The sequence below is a fragment of the Rhododendron vialii genome, chromosome 13a (assembly GCF_030253575.1).
Source record: "Rhododendron vialii isolate Sample 1 chromosome 13a, ASM3025357v1".
NCBI classification, from domain to species: Eukaryota; Viridiplantae; Streptophyta; class Magnoliopsida; order Ericales; family Ericaceae; genus Rhododendron; species Rhododendron vialii.
This window is the reverse complement of record NC_080569.1, coordinates 8,121,702-8,140,498: the sequence shown is the minus strand read 5'-3', so window position 1 is coordinate 8,140,498 and position 18,797 is coordinate 8,121,702. Positions and strand designations below refer to the sequence as shown.

Genomic DNA, 18,797 nt, shown 5'->3' with positions numbered 1-18,797 from the left:
GTAATCCTGAAGTAAGGAGTAATTGTTTACCAAAAAAGGAAGGAAGGAGTAATTGCCAAAGGCAAACATTATTATGGGTCCAGAACAAAGGTACAGCCTGCCTGTCTTTGCATCAAATGACTGTAATATTGATGCCAAAAAAAAAAAAAAAAGGTCACCCCGCTGCATATGTACAATTTGAAACCACCCAATTTGCCAATTTGAGATTTCTTAAAGAGAGCAAGTTAATTTTATACACAGCACAAACGTAATACGGGCATCCAGAGCCAACACAGCCACCGTGTTCTCATAGCTGATAACAGATGAGTTGATGTACATGTCTTCTACATGACTATACCATCAAAAGAAATATGGAACCGTAGTGTGAAAGGAACTAGGGTCCTAAAATTGACAACGCCCACGCGGAATTTCCAGGTGTCATGGTTTAAGCTTTACGAGTGAAACATGGTCAGAGTTTTGCTCGGACGTTTACTGAAGAAAGACTGGCGACCTTCAGCAACAACCTCCTCAGTTGCTTTATTTCTTATAAGAATGACGGTTCCAGAATAGCGTCCTTTTCTGGCATAAAACCCTTGCGGTAATCCCCAACTCATCCTGTCAATGGAGAAGGCATATATATGTAAGACGTCACTCACGCAGAAATGCATCAAACCAAGTTTTTGCAAAATTTAAGCTACAAAGTTAAGAACACTATCTGGAACTAAACAGATATGGTGTGAGAATATTAGGTCTACAATCCAATAACTGGTTTGACTCATTTGAGGGCTATGGATTGATGATATCGAAAAAATTTGTTCATTATAGTTAACTGACCTTCCACAAAGATCCTACTTATATACATGAATTTTAACAACACACATCTTTAACATCTTCATTCAATCCTCCAATCTGGAATCATCAACCTACCTCAAGTTGCTAACCTTCCTGCAATTCCATGAAGTTCAAACTCAAATCCCGCTGTTTCTAATCCAATTAATCATCCAAAAGGAGAGATTGACATATGGATACACCATAGTATGCTTAAAAGGCGAGCATTTTGTGTCCCATGCAGTAAGGAATACACGGACGGTATCAACAGAAACACACCCTACATATTACTTTGGTAATAGTGTAAGCTAACTAGGGAGCAAACCCAACAAGTACTCGTAGAAAGGTCAATAAGCTATCATCTTCAGTAGCAAACACTCTCCACAAAATTGTTCTTTTCCTCAACGATAATTGCAGGAGAACTTCAGTGTTTGTTGAATTCAATAATTAACGAAATGGGTCTCACGAAAACTCAATGTCCGTATAAAGAAGATGTTTTGATAAGATATTTGAAGAAATGTGTTGGAGGTAGTGTTTGGTTTGCTGGACTGATTTGGCAAGGAATAAAGTGGCCTTTCCTTGGCCTCCCAATAGAATTGGCAAATAAATGGCCTTCGCTTGGCCTCCCTGTGGATGGGGAAAATGACAATTCTATTTCGAATGACCATTTTTTTAACAATTCCAAAGAAATGGTCATTGCTTTCCGGCTTAATGAAGCGAAAGCTGCCCCAGAGAAGCATCTTCAAGAAGCATATACCATCATTAGTGAAGCTACGAGTGATGAAGAACAATTAATTTAAAGCTGTTACATAAGCAATGTTAAATTTTTGGAAACTATCTATAATTGAAAGCAACCACCAAAACAAGGATCAAAGGGCATACCCCTGAACAAATCACCTAACAACCTGAATCTTACAAACTTAAACCAAAACCAGGCCAAAATCAACCTATAAGTGTCGTATGGCTTTTGAGGAACGATACTAATTGTTCTCTGATCAAGAAAAAAAAAAACAATCGGGCCAAATAAAAGGCAAACCATGGGAAAACATATGAAGAGAAGTGGGGATTTGGAGCTAATAAGTGGCAACTTACATCAGGCTTTGCCATTGAAAGGAACAAGGTCGATGGACACATCCACTGAGACGTTCATGGGACGACCCTCAACATAAGCTACAGCACCACCCAGTGCATCAACCAGATACGAAATAGCTCCAGTTGCAAAATTACCAGTTCTATCCTGGGTGGAAAACAATTCGAAAATTAGCAACCAAATCATACATCGACAAGTTCATACAAATACCGTAATCATTAGGGTACATGACTCGATCAAAATCGCATAAATACCGGACATTAAGGTGATAAACAAGCCAAACAAGCCGAGTACTTGGATGGTTTGATTTGATGAGAAAAAAAAGGGGTATGGTTTCTCACCAGATCTCATATTTTTGTTGAGAAAGGTGAGAAACAAAATAAGCCTTGCATTTACACACATTTCTCATCATCTCTCACCCATTTACACACATTTTTTTTTTAGAATTTTTGGACGGCTCGGATCGGCCGTCCGGTGGCCGGAGATGGCTCGCCGGCGGCCGTCGGTCCGGATTCGGTCCCCAATTTTCTGTACCTCTATCATTTTTGGTACAGAAAATTGGGGACCGAATCCGGACCGACGGCCGCCGGCGAGCCATCTCCGGCCACAATACATATACACACGAAAAGGGGTGCTCCGATCAAGCACCCTACACACCTCGGATGACGTTGATTCCCGCGCGGGGCCCCTCGGTTTTTTTTTTTAGAATTTTTGGACGGCTCGGATCGGCCGTCCGGTGGCCGGAGATGGCTCGCCGGCGGCCGTCGGTCCGGATTCGGTCCCCAATTTTCTGTACCTGTAGCAGCACTCTTTCTGTACCTCTATCATTTTTGATTTATCCAAACAAGGGGAGAATCCCTTCTCTATTCTTTTCTTTTCTCACCAAAATCCCTCAATCCAAAGTGCCTATTAGTTATCCAAGCTTTGTTTGATACTTAACCAACTTTAAAAGATGTTGAAGCTTAGCATGTTTATGAGGCAAGCCAATAGAAAACGAGCTTTAATCGAGCTCATGTTCGTTCTCGAAGAGCTTGATTTTTTAAACAATCTTCAAAAAATTTAAAGCTTGGTTTGTTTACATAATGAGCTTTTAGCTAACGAACTCAATTTCAAACTCGAGTAGGTAGCTTGATTCGTTTATCAACCCTCCATACCAGCATCAAGAATACGAAATTGAGAAAAATCCACATTGGAAGAGTAATGTTGTGGGGTTTGGGGATTCTCACAGCGAGGCAGGGAGGGACCGGGAAGGAACGAATAATGAGACCGGGTTGGACTCGGATTCCCTTGAGTACATTATCTACCAAAGAGATGTCGTCGACGCCGCCGACTCGGTCGGGAGGGACGGTGAGTCGGGAGACTGTCTCAGATACTACTTCTTCGTTCAACGTTAAAAAACTCCTTCGCCTTTTAATTTTTTTCGCTCAGTTGCTTTCTCGAGTCTCGACCTCCCCCAGCTGATCGATGACGGGAAATTTGTATATATATTCTAGTGAGGAATTTGGGAAACTTCTTGAGCGATTTTCGCACCTCCAAATTATTAACCGCAACGTAGAGGAGATAGGAGTGAAAATAAATACTCCTTACTAATTTTGCACACTTGTTAATTTATACATTCTTGATTGTCTTTATTCATGGAAAATGACAAAATTAGTGAAAATAATTGAAGTGTAAGTTCTTCGTAGTCTCAAAGTGAATAAACACAATAGCAGTCTGAGATAGGAGTGAAAAAATCATTCTTGAATGTTTTTAAAGGATAGTTTACTCTCTTTTATTTAATTTTTTATACATGCACTCCAAAATTATCTTATCGTACCCACAATTACGAGAACACAATTTCCAAATCATACTCGAAGATAAATGTTAAAACGATGAGCACCGGTCCCAGACAGTCCAATAGTTTCCCGTAATGCAGGAGTATAGCCGAACAAAATCCTTTGGTGGGATCAAGGGTGGAGAGAAGCAGGTACACACTCATTTTGATATCTTACAAGACATTTGATAGTTTTCACTTAAATGTATTTTACTATTTTGACCCCGCAAAAATCTATAAATTGCCTTAACTTTTTTCAAATAAAAATTCCAAACTTTCTAAACTTTTCAAAATTTGATAGTATTGCGAAGGAAGCTATCATGCATCGTTATCAAAATGCAATGTCTTTGGAACCAATTTTTAAAGCAAATTTAGATTTATCAATGTATATAAACATTATAATTAACCTCTTAATTTTACTATTTTTCAGATTAGAAAATCATCCATATGAACCTAATTTTTGACCGCCAAACAAAATTCTTTAACCGCATGAATAAGCTCACACTAACCTGTTAATCTGATGTCCGCATTCGAAATTTTCGCCCCCCGCGGGACACACACATGAAATGTAACAACTCTAGCAATTGTCTGGATTCACTCTCAATGTTAACCCTTGAAGTAGTAATTGCCGAAGGGTTAACCCTTGAAGTAGTAATTGCCGAAGGCAAGGGTCCAGAACAAGGTACAGTCTGGATGTTCAGGAAATAAAAAGAGTACGGTCAGTTTTTGTATCAAATGAGCTATGGATCTAGATTGAGCCATTACTTTGCTTCGGCAATAGGTCACCCTGCTGCATGTAGGAATGGCAATTTTGGCCGATCCGGTCCCCGCCCCAAATAGATAGGGGATTCGGAAATTATTTGGAGATTGGATAAGGTATGGGGATAATTTAAAAAAAAAAGTGGGAAACGGGTAGGGGTGGATATGAGTTAGTCTCCGCCGCATCCCCGCCCCACCCCGCCCCGAATTCCCGTTATATATATATATATATATACACACACACACACATAAGAATTTCATTTATTTATGCCACTGCCATTAGTCTATTATATATATACATAAGTTAGGGTTCCCGGACACTTACGTCTCCATCCAGTTCTAGTCTACTCCTCTCTACTATGGTAAACTCTCTCTCTCTCTCTCTCTCTCTCTCTCTCTCTCTATTTTGACTCACAGTCTCTGAGTCTCTCACACTATCTCTCTCACTGTCACACACACACACTTACGCACACAAGTTCCAGAGTCTACCGATGCTCTTATTTCTGCTGTATAGGCACTTCAACTTTCAAGTTTGGTAACTGCATATGCTGGGAATCAACTGTTTGTTGACTGTTCTTGAGAGTTCCCAATGCTCTATTGCACTTGTTTGTTTGAAACTGTTTTCATTTTAATTTGGTTTGTAATGCACTATAGCAGCAGCTATGTGATTGACTGTTTTAATTTAAATTTGGTTCGTAATGGCACTATGGCAACAGGTATGTGATTGTTTTCATTTCGATTTAGTTTGTAATGGCACTATGGCAGCAACTGTGGCAGTTTTTCTTGACATTTGGTCTGTAATGGCAGCCTAGATTGTTTTTTTTTTTTTTTTTTGAATTTGGTTTCATGATTTGTATTTTGTAATGGTAGGTGACTTTTTTTTTTTTTTTTTTTAAAGTTTTGGAATCTTTGAATCCCCGTTTGGGACGGGGATGGAAGGTAAAAATAAATTCCCGGTGGGGATTAGGGCGGGGATGTGGAGGGATTTGGGTTCGGGGACAGGGAAAGTGGTATCTACCCCGGACCATCCCCATTGCCATCCCTCGCTGCATGCACACAATTTGAAGCCATCCAGTTTGCAAATTTCTCTTCAAAGAGAGCAATTTGAATTTATACATAGCAAACGTAGTAAGGGGGCCATCAAGAACCAATACTGCCAGCTTGTTTTCCCAGCCATTTAACTCGACGTAGATATCTGCTGGAGTACATGATTGTATCATCAAAGGAGTACATAATGTAATGTGAAATAAACTAGGTCCTGAAATCTACAACGTCCATGCATAAATTCCAGGCGACATTGTTCAGGCTTTACGAGCAAAACACAGTCAGAGTTTGCTCGGGCGTTTACCAAACAACGAATGGCGACCTTCAGCAACAACCTCCCCAGTTGCTTTATTTCGTATAAGAACGAGGGTTCCATAATAACCTCCTCTTTGACCTAAAAGACTTCCTGTAATCTCCAACTCATCCTGCCAATGGAGAACACAGACATGTTAGATGTGACACACATAGGCTCCGTTTGTTTAGACGTAAAATATTTTTCGATAAAATATTTTACCTATTTTCCTGTATTTGGTTGTGTAAAAAATGAGAAAATATTTTTACATGTAAAATATTTTCCATCAATTGGATGAAAATAACTTACCCTTAAATCTTTCGTAAGTTATTTTCTGAAATGAACCTTCTACCTTCTACTGCAATTCTCATTGCTCAGTTTCCTCGATCATCAGTCTTGACCCACGTTCAATTCCAATAATCTCATATTTCTCCACCATTTAAGCCCCCCTCTCTCTTTACACTATTTTGTTGATTTTTGAAATTATTTTCAAGTGCTAATTAAACACCAGAAAATAAAAGTTCGAAGTGTGTTTTCTGAAAAAATATTTTACATTGTAAAACATTTTAACATCGAAACAAACGGAGCCATAAAGATGCATCAAACCAAATCTCTGGTAATCACGTTAAGCTAGAAAGTGAAAACGCTATCTGATTTCTCGATTTGAGCTAAACAGATTTGATGTTAAAAATAAACAGATTTGGTGTGTGACCATATGAGCACAATATGTATAAAATCCAATTTTTTTATGAGCTCTTTAGATTGATACCAAACCAAACCAAGCCTTATGTCTCAATCACTTGGGGTCGGCTACATGAATTCTTTTCTTTCATTGAGCTCTGTCAAGAGCCACAAACCCATTATACTCATATCTTTGCGTACAACAACATTTAATGTCAATTTAGGTCTACCCCTCCCTGTAACAATGCTACCTAAAGCTATCCTATCCGCTCTCTTAAGTACTGCATCTCCTGATTTACGGTAGACATGTCCAGCTCTTTAGATTGATGATTTCGAAATAACTTGGTGATAGTTAATCGGAATTCTTTCGCAAAAAATCCTACTTATACATGAATTTTAACAACACACATCTTTAATATCTCCATTCAATTCTCCAATCTAGAATTACCAATCTACCTTCAGTTGCTAACCTTCCTGCAATTCCATAGAGTTCAACCTCAAATCCCGTCATTTCAAATCCAATCTTAACATATGGATAGGCAATAATCTGCTAAAATGGCGAGCATTTTGTTTCCAATGCAGTAAGAAAAAAAAAATACATGGTATGAACTTACATAGCATATATTTAATTGAGATCATAGTGTAGGCTGCGTACCAACAACTAGTTGTCGAGTACTCGTAAAAGGTCAATAAGGTAGCAGCTTTAGCAGCAAACATCTCCATTTCAAGCTGGGAATTAGCCACTTATTCAAACTGGACATATAGATACAGAGAGAGAAAGAAAAGAACTGAGGGGAAAGAAAGATGATCTACAGGGAGAGTATGTAAGAGAGGCACTAAAGAGAGAGTACATAAGAGAAAAAGAAAAGAACTGAGGGGAAAGAAAGAGGTCAGATGGTTTTTCATTTCATAGCAATATTTGCAAGAGAACTGCGGTATTGTTCAATTCAATAATTAAAACGGTCTTCAGGAAAATTCAAAAATTATGTTAGTAGTAGTGTTTGGTTTGCTGGACCATTCAGCAAGCAATAAAATGGCCTTTCCTCCCAACTGCAGTCCCAATGGAGTTGGGAAATTACCATTCCATTTGTAATGAACATTTTATTCAACTTAAGCAAAAGTGTTTGGGATGGTTGGCAGGGAAGTAAGGAACCACAATAGTACGAGTACTCCAAAGAACTCGTCATTGCTTTCTGCCTTCATTCCAGAGAAACAAAAGCCGACTAAGACAACCATCTTTGAGAAGCATTCACAATCATAATAGAAGCGAGGAGTGCTCGAGAAAAGTTTCAAGCTTTTGCTGTTAACCAGTGCTCCTTATTCATCAAATTCTCCACAATACCATTAACAGGAATGATTCTCTCAGGTCCTTAATTTGGACTGTCTCCAAATCTGGATCATTACATCGGTACAATCAATGGTTCGGATCTGAGCAAATCCAAACCATTAATTATACCAATGTATGGTCCAAATTTGAACTGTCCAGTGCAGTCCAAAAATCGAACCGGAGTGAAACCAAACCCCCATTAATAGTTGTGATGAGCCCTTAAACCAAATGTACCCGCTATGCATTACATCAACAATGCCTGGGGATGTAATCAAGGACACATTGGGCCACAAAGTATGACAAATCATCGGAAAGCAAACTAAGCAAAGTGGGAATTTGGAGCTAATAAGTGGGGACTTACATCGGGCTTTGCAGCTGAAAGGAACGAGATGGACATATCCACTGAGACATTCCTCGGAAGACCCTCAACGTTGATCGCAGCCCCACCCACTTCATCAACCAAATACGAAATAGCTCCCGTCGCAAAACCACCCGCTCTATCCTGGGTTGAACACAATTACAGAATTCAGCACCCAAATCAATACATGTGCAGGTTTAAATACATACGGCAAATTTCACTAGGGCTCGGGATTCAACCAAATTTTGACCGGATAACGATGACGAAATCGAGAAAGTTCGAATTGGGAAGATGGTTTTGGGGGGGTTTGAGGGTTCTTACGGCGAGGCGGGGAGGGACCTTGAAGGAACAAACGACGAGACCGGGTTCGGCTCGGTCGACTCGGATTCCCTCGAGTACGATATCTTCCAGCAAGACATGGTCGATGCCCGCTGGGTGAGGAGGGACGGCGAGTCGGGAGGCCGACTCGGATGCTTGGTCGTTCACCATTAGAAACTCCTTCGCCTTCTCCATGACCGGTTTTTCTCGTTTCGGCTGCTTGCTTTCTCGACCTCTCCCCTCGCGTTTTTCGGCGTTGAGAATTGGGATGGCAATTTCCCACGCGTACGATGGAATTAATTTTATCGTGAATTTTACTTCCTACTACTACACTGGTCCTGCTAACAGGTGCTAGCTACCATGCACCCCTAAGAAAACAATACTAAAATATTTTCTTTCCTATGAAGCATGTTTCACGTGCACCCCTAAGAAAATACTAAATATTTTCTTTCCTATTAAGAATGTTTCACGTGCAGGAAAGTTATCTTTCTTTCTACATACACATCAATTCATTGCAGACCCTATCTCCTTTTTATTTGAATGAGACAATTTTGACTTTTCTCTCTCCCCCAACAATCTGTCTCTTCTCGCTCCCATTTGAACTGTTGTACCCATCTCCTTCAAAAACCCAACCCAGAACTCCATGAGTCATGGATTCATGACTTAACGATAAAAAAAAAAAACAAAGGAACACCATGACCCACCTTGCCAATTTTTTAACTACGGGGACCACCAATTAAAACCAGCCGTACGAAATGGTCAATTAGAACCACCTTAGGGAGTCGTTTATATATTGGAAAATATAATAAAAAATTATATAATTTAATTTTAATTCATTTAAATCGATGCGAAAATCTTATTTTTTTAATTTTTTAATTTTAAAGGGTTATAATTAATTTTTTATTTCTAAGACTTTTGTAATCAAGTTTCTGTTTTACAGGGTCCCAAATAAAGAACATATACTTAATTATAAGAACCCTAAAGATAAAAAATAATTATGACCTTTTAGAATAATATGATCAGAAAAATAAGGTCAAACGGATTGAAAATTAGAACACTTAATTTTTTAGATTGTTTATATATTAAAAATATGGTTACAAAAATTAAGTGTTCCATTTTTTAATCCGTTTAAACCGGTGCAAATATTTTATTTTTCTTATCATTTTATCTTAAAGGGTTGTAATTTTAATTTGTGTCTATAAGATTCTCATAATCAAGTTTCTGCTCTATAGGGTCTCAAATAAATAGCAAATACTTAATTATGAGAGCCCTAAAGCAAAAAAATAATTTTAACCCTTTAGAATAATATGTTCAGAAAAGTAAATGCTGTGTTTGAATGAGTTTTTGAAATTTTTTTGAGAAATTTTGTTGGGTTATGAGTGAAGAAAGAAATGAAAGTAATGCTTGGAAAGAGATAGAGAAAAAAAAATGAGAATAATGATTGAAAATAAAGGTGAGTAATAATTGAAAGTATGGGTAATGAGTGTTTTTTGAGTTGAGAATTTTTTTAAAAGAACAATCCAAACAAAGAAAATCTTCATATCGGTTCAAACGAATTGAAAATTGGAACGCTTAATTTTTTAACCATAATTTTTAGTACATATAATTTTTAGTAATATATAATCAGTCTAAAAAAATTAAGTGTTTTAATTATCAATCCGTTTAAACCAGTGCAAAGATTTTATTTTTGTTATCATATTAGTCTAAGGGTCATATTAATTTTTGTCTCCAGGCTCTCATAATTAAGCATCTACTCTTTATTTGGGACCCTATAAAGCAGAAATTTGATTATGAGAGCTCTAGAGAAAAAAAATTTGTTATGACCCTTTTAGGATAAAATGATCAGAGAAATAAAATTTTTGCACTCGTTCAAACAGATTGAAAATTAAAAGTTCAATCTGTAAAATGGATTGTTTGTAGCACTTAATTGAAATTAAAAGTTCCAATGGACTGACATTCCCTGTTCCAGAAATCTTCTTAAAAAATAAACAACTTATTTTCACATTTTCAAATTAAAAATTAATGTAAATGAAAAATGATTTTTCTATTTTTTACACCATTTAAAAGATCTCAATGAGATCTATCAAATAAGATCCATATTAGTAAAAAATTATTTGCATAAATACATAATTTGAGCTTGAAATTATTCTCTTAAAAAATAAGTATTTATTTGGATTTTTGGAACGAGTGGTTTTTTATTTTTGTTTCTCGTAAAAATTTGAGTTGCTTGAGATGTACTAGAGATGGAAAAAGGAAAAGGTTAAATTTGTAATTGAACTTTTAAAAGTTTAGACTTCTGAACACTGCAGTTGCAAGTCTGAATTCTGCAGCTGCAGAGGTAGGTAATTATGGTTCAGGGGCTCACATAAGAAGTGCAACATTGCACCGGTTAGCATTTGCCTTACTCCAAAAGGAGTACTGCTTAGTCATGATGAGAAGAATTTGAAAAAAGGTTAAAATCATGATCGAAATCGATTTTTTTTTAATAAAGACAAAAATAAGTCAATAAGTGAATAAACACAAGAGCAGTCTGAGAGAGGAGTGAAAAAATATCATTCTTGAATGTTTTTACGTTTTTACAGGATGCTTTACTCTCTTTTATTTACTTTTTTATACATGCACTCTAAAATTATCTTATCGTACTCACAATTACGAGAACACAATTTCCAAATCATACTCGAAGATAAATGTAGAAACGATGAGTTTCTCTCCAGCACCGGACAGTCCAATAGTTTCCCATAATGCAGGAGTATAGCCGAACAAAATCCTTTGGTGGGATCAAGGGTGGAGAGAAGTAGGTACACACTCATTTTGATACATCTTACAAGACATTTGATAGTTTCCAGTTAAATTTATTTTACTAGTATTTTGACCCCGCAAAAAGTATAAAAATTCCAAACTTTCCCTTCTTTTCAAAAGTTGATAGTATTGTAAAGGAAGCAGTCATGCGTCGTTATCAAAATGCAATGTCTTCGGAACCAATTTTTAAAGCAAATTTAGATTTATCGATGTATATAAACATTATAATTAACCTCTTAATTTTGCTATTTTTTGGATTAGAAAATCATGCATATCAACCTAATTTTCGACCACCAAACAAAATTCCTTAACCGCATGAATGAGCTCACACTAACCCGTCAATTTGGGATGCGCATTCGAAATTTTCCTTAGACAGATTTCGCCCCCGGCTCATGCACGAAACAACTCTAGCAATTGTCTGGATTCACTCTCAATGTTAACCCTTGGAAGGAGTAATTGCCGAAGGCAACACATGCGTCCAGAACAAGGTACAGTCTGGATGTCCAGAAAAAAGAGAGGGTACGGTCTGTCTTTGTATCAAATGAGCCATGGATCTAGATTGAGCCAATACTTTGCTTCGGCTATAGATCACCCTGCTGCATGCGTACAATTTGAAGCCATCCAGTTTGCAAATTTCTCTTCAAAGAGAGCAATTTAAATTTATACATAGCAAGCGTAGTAAGGGGGCCATCAAGAACCAATACTGCCAGCTTGTTTTCCTAGCCATTTAACTCGACGTAGATATCGGCTGGAGTATATGATTGTATCATCAAAAGAGTATGTAATGTAATGTAAAATAAACTAGGTCCTGAAATCTACAACGTCCATGCATAAATTCCAAGCGAAATTGTTTAGGCTTTACGAGCAAAACACAGTCAGAGTTTGCTCGTGCGTTTACCAAACAACGAATGGCGACCTTCAGCAACAACCTCCCCAGTTGCTTTATTTCTTATAAGAACGAGTGTTCCAGAATAACCTCCTCTTTGACCTAAAAGACTTCCGGTAATCTCCAACTCATCCTGCCAATGGAGAACACAGATATGTCAGATGTGAGATACATAAAGATGCATCAAACCAAATCTTTGGTAATCACGTTAAGCTAGAAAGTGAAAACGCTATCTGGTTCCTCGATTTGAGCTAAACAGATGTGATGTTAAAAAATAAACAGATTTGGTGTGAACGTATAAGCAAAATAGGTATAAAATCCTCTCCTTTTTTAGTTCTTTAGATGGATGATTTCGAAATAACTTAGCGATAGTTAATCAAATTCTCTTGCAAAAAATCTTACTTATACATGAATTTTAACAACACACATCTTTAATATCTCCATTCAATTCTCCAATCTAGAATTACCAATCTACCTCCAGTTGCTAACCTTCCTGCAACTCCATAGAATTCAACCTCAAATCCCGTCCTTTCGAATCCAATCATCAAAAAACTAACACATGGATAGGCAATTACCTGCTAAAATGGTGAGCATTTTGTTTCCATGCGGTAAAAAAATACATGGCATTAACTTACATAGCATACATTTAACTGAGATCATACTGCAGCTAATACTTGGGAACAAACCCAACAACTAGTTGTCAAGTACTGGTAAAAGGTCAATAAGGTATCAGCTTTAGCAGCAAACATCTCCATTTTAAGCTGGGTATTAGCTACTTATTCAAACTGGACATATAGATACAGAGAGAGAAAGAAAAGAACTGAGGGGAAAGAAAGATGATCTACAGGGAGAATATGTAAGAGAGGCACTACAGAGAGAGTACATAAGAGAGAAAGAAAAGAACTGAGGAGAAAGAAAGAGGGAGAGTCAAATAGTTTTTCATTTCATAACAATATTTGCAAGAGAACTGCACTATTGTTCAATTCAATAATTAAAACCGACTCGGGAAAATTCAGAAATTATGTTTGTAGTAGTGTTTGGTTTTCTGGACCATTCAGCAAGGAATAAAATGGCCTTTCCTTGGCCTCCCAACTGAAGTCCCAATGGAGTTGGCAAATGACCATTCCATTTGTAAATTGTAATGAACATTTTATTCAACTTAAGCAAAAATGTTTAGGATGGTTGGCAAGGAAGCAATGAACCACAATCGTACAAGTACTCCAAAGAATTGGCCATTGCTTTCTGCCTTCATTCTAGTCCAAGAGAAACAAAAGCTGACTAAGACAACCATCTTGGAGAAGCATACAGCCATACACAATCATAACAGAAGCGAGGAGTGCTTGACAACAGTTTCAAGCTTTTGCCGTTAACCAATGTTCCTTATTGAAGAAAAAAGCTCATTTGTACACGCTATTCTAATTGCGAAAAACCTTCAAATATGAGATCATCAAATTCTCCACAAGACCGCTAATAGGAATGATCCTCTCCGGTCCTTAATTTGGACCGTCTCCAAATCTGGACCATTACATCGGTACAATCAAATCAATGGTTTGGATATGAGCAAATCCAAACCATTGATTATACCAATGTATGGTCCAAATCTGGATTGTCCAGTGCAGTCCAAAACTTGAACCGGAGTGAATCCAAACCCCCATTAATAGCTGTGATGAGCCCTTAAACCAAATGTACCCGCTATGCATACATCAACAATGCCTGGGGATGTAATTGTGCAACAGTTCAATCAAGGACACATTGGGCCACAAAGTATGACAAATCATCGGAAAGCACACCAAGCAAACTGGGAATTTGGAGCTAATAAGTGGCGACTTACATCGGGCTTTGCAGTTGAAAGGAACGAGATGGACATATCCACCGAGACATTCATCGGAAGACCCTCGACGTGGATCACAGCCCCACCCACTTCATCAACCAAATACGAAATAGCTCCCGTGGCAAAACTACCCGCTCTATCCTGGGTCGAACACGATTTCAGAATTCAGCACCCAAATCATTACATGTGCAGGTTTAAACACATACCGTAAATTTCACTTAGGGTTCGGGATTCAACCAAATTTTGACTGGATAACGAGGATGAAATTGAGAAAGTTCGAATTGGAAGATGGTTTTGGGGGGGTTTGAGGGTTCTTACGGCGAGGCGGGGAGGGACCTTGAACGAACAAACGACGAGACCGGGTTCGAGTCGGTCGACTCGGATTCCCTTGAGCACAATATCTTCCAGCAAGATATGGTCGATGCCCGCCGGGTGAGGAGGGACGGCGAGTCGGGAGGCCGACTCGGATGCTTCGTCGTTCACCATTAGAAACTCCTTCGCCTTCTCCATGACCGGTTTTTCTCGTTTCGGCTGCTTGCTTTCTCGACCTCTCCCCTCGCGTTTTTTTGGCGTTGGATGGCAATTTCCCACGATGGAACTATTTGTTAGTTGCGGATAAAAAAAAAACTATTTGTTAGTTTTTCAATAATTTTATCGTGAATCTAAAAAGGTTGATATTACTATCGAAATCGATTTTTTTAATAAAGAAAAAAATAAGATAATTTTTTCGTTTTTGTTCAAAAAAAGTTGAGTTTCAATGTCAATTTTTTACGTTTCAAATTTCTCTCATCACGTCGACACAGTAATCTACTCAAAATTAACAAATGCGGAAAAAATGACATAAAATAAGACATTTGCTTATTTTGTCTAAAAGTATCTCCAACCCATATTTCTTTTCTTCATTTTGGAGGAAAAACATTCTCCAACCAATCCTCTAAAACTCTCCTCCATTTGGGAGGATGAACTTTGATCCTCTAAATATAAAAGATGAAGGAAAAAATAGAGGATCTCCTCCAAATATGTGTTAGAGTTGAGAAATAGAGTGTTGGGTTGGAGTTGAAATAAATAGTACAATCCTCTAAATCTACTTTTCAAATAAAATAGATTAATTTGATCCTCTCAAATAGAAATTTGGAGGGTGTTAGATTGGAGATGTTCTAAATAGGCATGAGTTCCTCCTTCTGTTTGAAGTGTCCATACTCCAGTCTCCTCCGATTTTTAGTTTTTCGGGTTTGTTCTGGACCCTAAAAAATGATCCTATCGTCCAATTTGTAGAATACACCAAAAACAACATTTGTGCCAAAAGTCAATTTTAATCTGCCTTTGTTTCATACTAGCGGATAACCCGTGCCTGAAGGCACGACGCAATACATTTTTGAACACCTAAAATGAATTAGCAAGGAGAGTGCAATTTTTTTTCTTGGTCAAGTAGTGTGTATTGAAATTCTGAAAATGGTTCAACTTCAAAGGTCTGAAATATGAGGAGTGCAACAGTATTGAAATTCTACTTGAATTCATATTGGTCTACCTAAAAATGCCATTCACAAAACGGATTGATTCCAGGGCAATCTTAGTGTCAAAGGAGCACAGGAGCTGCTATCCAATTCAGTCATTTCCACCACTTCAGTTGCTTGTTGAGGTAATTGGCTGATCGTGCTCAACACAAACTGCTTCATCTTAGCTAGATTCTCTTGCATGGCTTCAACCCCCACACAGGCACAAGTCTTAGAAAGAAACCATATGGAAAAGAAGAGAAGAAAGAAATGGAACTGAAAAGCAAGACATCGAAATGTAGAACGCTACAAACCCAACAATATTTCATAGAAAAAGTGTCCAGAATGCATTGGGCTTAAAACAAAAAACGTAGCAAAGCAAAATGGAGCGTCGTCTTCGTCCCCAAAGTCCAGTTCTTCTCCCAACTCTAACCAATCATTTCGAAATAAGCATGAAACGGAGAAAACATGTGAAAAAATTGTCACAAAACATGTGAAAAGAATCGTAACAAAACCAACAACGGAAGCAGAGCATTACTTCTATTTAAGTATGGCCTAATGTTGTGGTACCAGAATAGAATTTTGGACATATATCTATGAAAAATTCAGTTCGATAGATTTTCCAATTAAACAGCAATCTAAAAAACCAATTGAGAAGTGGAAGAAAGATTTTGGTGAAGCCCCCAAAACATGCAAAAGGATATGCCAGTAAATTAAAAGAGAAAATGTTTAACCTGATATCTAGTTTTCATTCCCATTGTCCTTTTCAAATAACTTATACACAGTCGCCTCATTTCGCATTATAAAGCAGCAAATGTAAGATGATAGGGATTGGGAAGTACCTGGCATTCTTGAAACTCTTTAATGCCACGTCCCTATTTTGATCTTGCTCAAACAAAAAGTTCCCTCTCATATAAGAGGCGTAGGCCTGCAAATTGGGGATCAACATTTTTTCAATACAAACTGAAAAATCTCATGCTTGATTAGTTATGTAGGAAGTGGTACTAAAAATTGAATGAGGCAAATCAAAGCTACCAAGGGGAAAATTAGAGATCACGTCTTCAAAACTTGACCGTGGAGTAGATTTTTGCGTTTAGCACATTGCTTATCCACCAGTTACACCATTTAAATCATTTATCCACCTTTTGGAATGAAATTGGTACCAATTTCTTTTACTCCTCTAGAAAAGATAAAGAAGTATGTTGAGTTGGGCTTAATGAAGCAAATAACTACCTCCAGCAAAACTTGACCGTGGAGTAAATTTTTGCGTTCAGCACATCCTCAATTTGCTTATCTACCAGTTACACCATTTAAATCATTTATCCACCTTTTGGAATGAAATTGGTACCAATTTCTTTTACGCCTCCAGAAAAGATAAAGAAGTATGTTGAGTTGGGCTTAATGAAGCAAATAACTACCTCCAGCAATTTTGTAACTTGAAGGGCATTTTCCAATTTTTACTAAAAGTGCTAAACACGGATCTCTTCACATAACTACTTGCAAAAGTCTTATAGCCCTAAAAAAAAAATCCTGCTCTTACCATTTGCACTTTCCCATTTCCTAATAACTACAAAAGTACCATCATCAAAAACCAATCAAGTCCAAGAGGACTTTGGATGCGTTTCGTTAATGACCCTTTTATTTACTCCTTTGTAGCCTAGCCAAGGCTGCTTCTTTGTTTTCCTTATATACTTTGAACACAACTTAAACATCGAATATGCTACAATTTTACAAATGCTCGGAACGTATTTTACGGAAAACAAAGGCATGGCCTAGTTGGAGCCTTATCACTACGAATCACAGCATTACGTTCCCCTATCCAACACCAATTGAAGTGCGCAAAAGAAGCACTTGAACTTCTGAGATCACCATTTGGCCTGAGAAGCCAGAAAAGCGCAAACCATTTGAAAAAATCAATTTGAATGTTTGTTTTCCTGGGATAGAATATAAGTAAAGAGGTACAACAACAAAAAATCACACACATCTGTATATAACAACTCAAGAACCTAAACATAGCAACACGTAGAATCTTTTTCCCCTGCTTCTAAATATATATAGCAAAGGCTGTATAACCTATAAAAACATACAAAACATCTCAAGAACCTAAATATTGATAATTATTGACATTCACCGCACATAGGCTGAATGACACCATAAAAGGAAGGCATGGATTATGAAAAAGAAGTATCACTCTGGATGAAGCTTCACACTGATGAAGCATCAGACAACCCATCTCCTAATGACAACAAAAAATTGGCATAATGAACCCCCTAGTTATCGGGGAAAAAAAACACACAAGCAACAAAATTAAAATTGATCAAACGATAAAGAAATTAAAGGTAAAAAACACGAAACCCTTACCCTTTTGTTTAGTCTATAATAATCTTCCTTGCACTGATTGTATGTATGCCATTTGTATCTGGAAAAAAGAAGAGAAAAAATCACATTAATGGACACATATATTGCTGCGAACTGTTATTGACACCAAAATCCAACCCCAGACCAACAAATCAGACTCTAATTAAACACTAAATTCACACCCGAATAGCTTCGAACTATTTTACTCCAGACCAACAAATCGGACTCTAATCAAACCCTAGATTCACACCCGAATTGCTGCAAACTGTTATTGACCTACCAGCTGTGATTTTCGAACCAAGACGAAAGTAGCCCTTCAATTGCGAGTTGATTCGACTCGGTTGTGGACAGTCCGGGAAGGAACCCAATCGCCGCCATTCGAGCCGTAACACAACTCGATCGAGCTTGGTGGGTGGGTGTGGTGAGAGAGCAGTGAGATTGGTGGGTCGGCGTAGAGAGAGAGAGAGAGAGAGAGAGAGAGAGAGACGGTATTTGCAATGGGACGTCTTCGTTGAGCCAAGGGTGTGTGTTTGAATTTTGAAATTTGAAGGGAGAGGAGTCAGCTGGGTGTGTGTGCGTGCGTGAATCGAGAGAGAGATGGGGAGCTGCTTTGTTTTGTTCCTCTTAATTTTGCCATTACAAATTCAGAATATTTATTAAAATGCCACTAAAAGTTAGTTTGTGAGAGAGACAATTTTGAACCATTAGATTGTGTAGGATGAATGGTTGAGGTTGGAGAAAAAAGAATATTTTTTGAGGCACTGTGTGAGATACCCCTCTTCCCTTGTTATATGGATGTTCAAATCGTGTTTGTGCACGGAAAAAATAGACTGGCAATTATTAAAGTTTCCTAGAATCCTAGAGCATCTCCGCACCCCCTTTTTTTTTTACTTATTAAATTTGTGTAAAACTTGAGTTGAGTTGGAGCATCTCCAATGACA

At 37.7% G+C, this 18,797-nt stretch overlaps 2 protein-coding genes and 1 long non-coding RNA gene across 5 annotated transcripts; all 3 read right to left on the bottom strand.

Annotated features, from left to right (window-relative positions):
• Positions 1 to 5,544: 5,544 nt before the first annotated feature.
• On the bottom strand, positions 5,545 to 8,871 carry LOC131314357 (uncharacterized). Of its 2 annotated transcripts, none has more exons than XM_058342936.1 (3): positions 8,493 to 8,871; positions 8,175 to 8,315; positions 5,545 to 5,938 (listed from the first exon to the last, which is right to left on the bottom strand). In XM_058342936.1, exons 1-3 carry the CDS (start codon positions 8,682 to 8,684, stop codon positions 5,795 to 5,797), a joined length of 477 nt encoding a protein of 158 aa, XP_058198919.1. In that variant the 5' UTR covers positions 8,685 to 8,871; the 3' UTR covers positions 5,545 to 5,794. The 2 variants fall into 2 exon arrangements, with proteins under 2 accessions (XP_058198919.1, XP_058198920.1); XM_058342937.1 differs by having other exon boundaries at positions 8,511 to 8,770.
• Positions 8,872 to 11,913: 3,042 nt separating this feature from the next.
• On the bottom strand, positions 11,914 to 14,610 carry LOC131314356 (uncharacterized). Its single transcript, XM_058342935.1, has 3 exons — positions 14,324 to 14,610; positions 14,006 to 14,146; positions 11,914 to 12,307 (listed from the first exon to the last, which is right to left on the bottom strand). Exons 1-3 carry the CDS (start codon positions 14,513 to 14,515, stop codon positions 12,164 to 12,166), a joined length of 477 nt encoding a protein of 158 aa, XP_058198918.1. The 5' UTR covers positions 14,516 to 14,610; the 3' UTR covers positions 11,914 to 12,163.
• A 736-nt stretch (positions 14,611 to 15,346) lies between these two features.
• On the bottom strand, positions 15,347 to 18,479 carry LOC131314358 (uncharacterized). 2 transcript variants are annotated; one of them, XR_009196349.1, is made up of 5 exons: positions 18,137 to 18,379; positions 17,860 to 17,917; positions 17,479 to 17,734; positions 16,341 to 16,426; positions 15,347 to 15,704 (listed from the first exon to the last, which is right to left on the bottom strand). It is a non-coding gene; the product is annotated as an uncharacterized LOC131314358 (long non-coding RNA). The 2 variants fall into 2 exon arrangements; XR_009196348.1 differs by lacking the exons at positions 15,347 to 15,704; positions 16,341 to 16,426 and having other exon boundaries at positions 17,402 to 17,734; positions 18,137 to 18,479.
• Between the last annotated feature and the right edge of the window lie 318 nt (positions 18,480 to 18,797).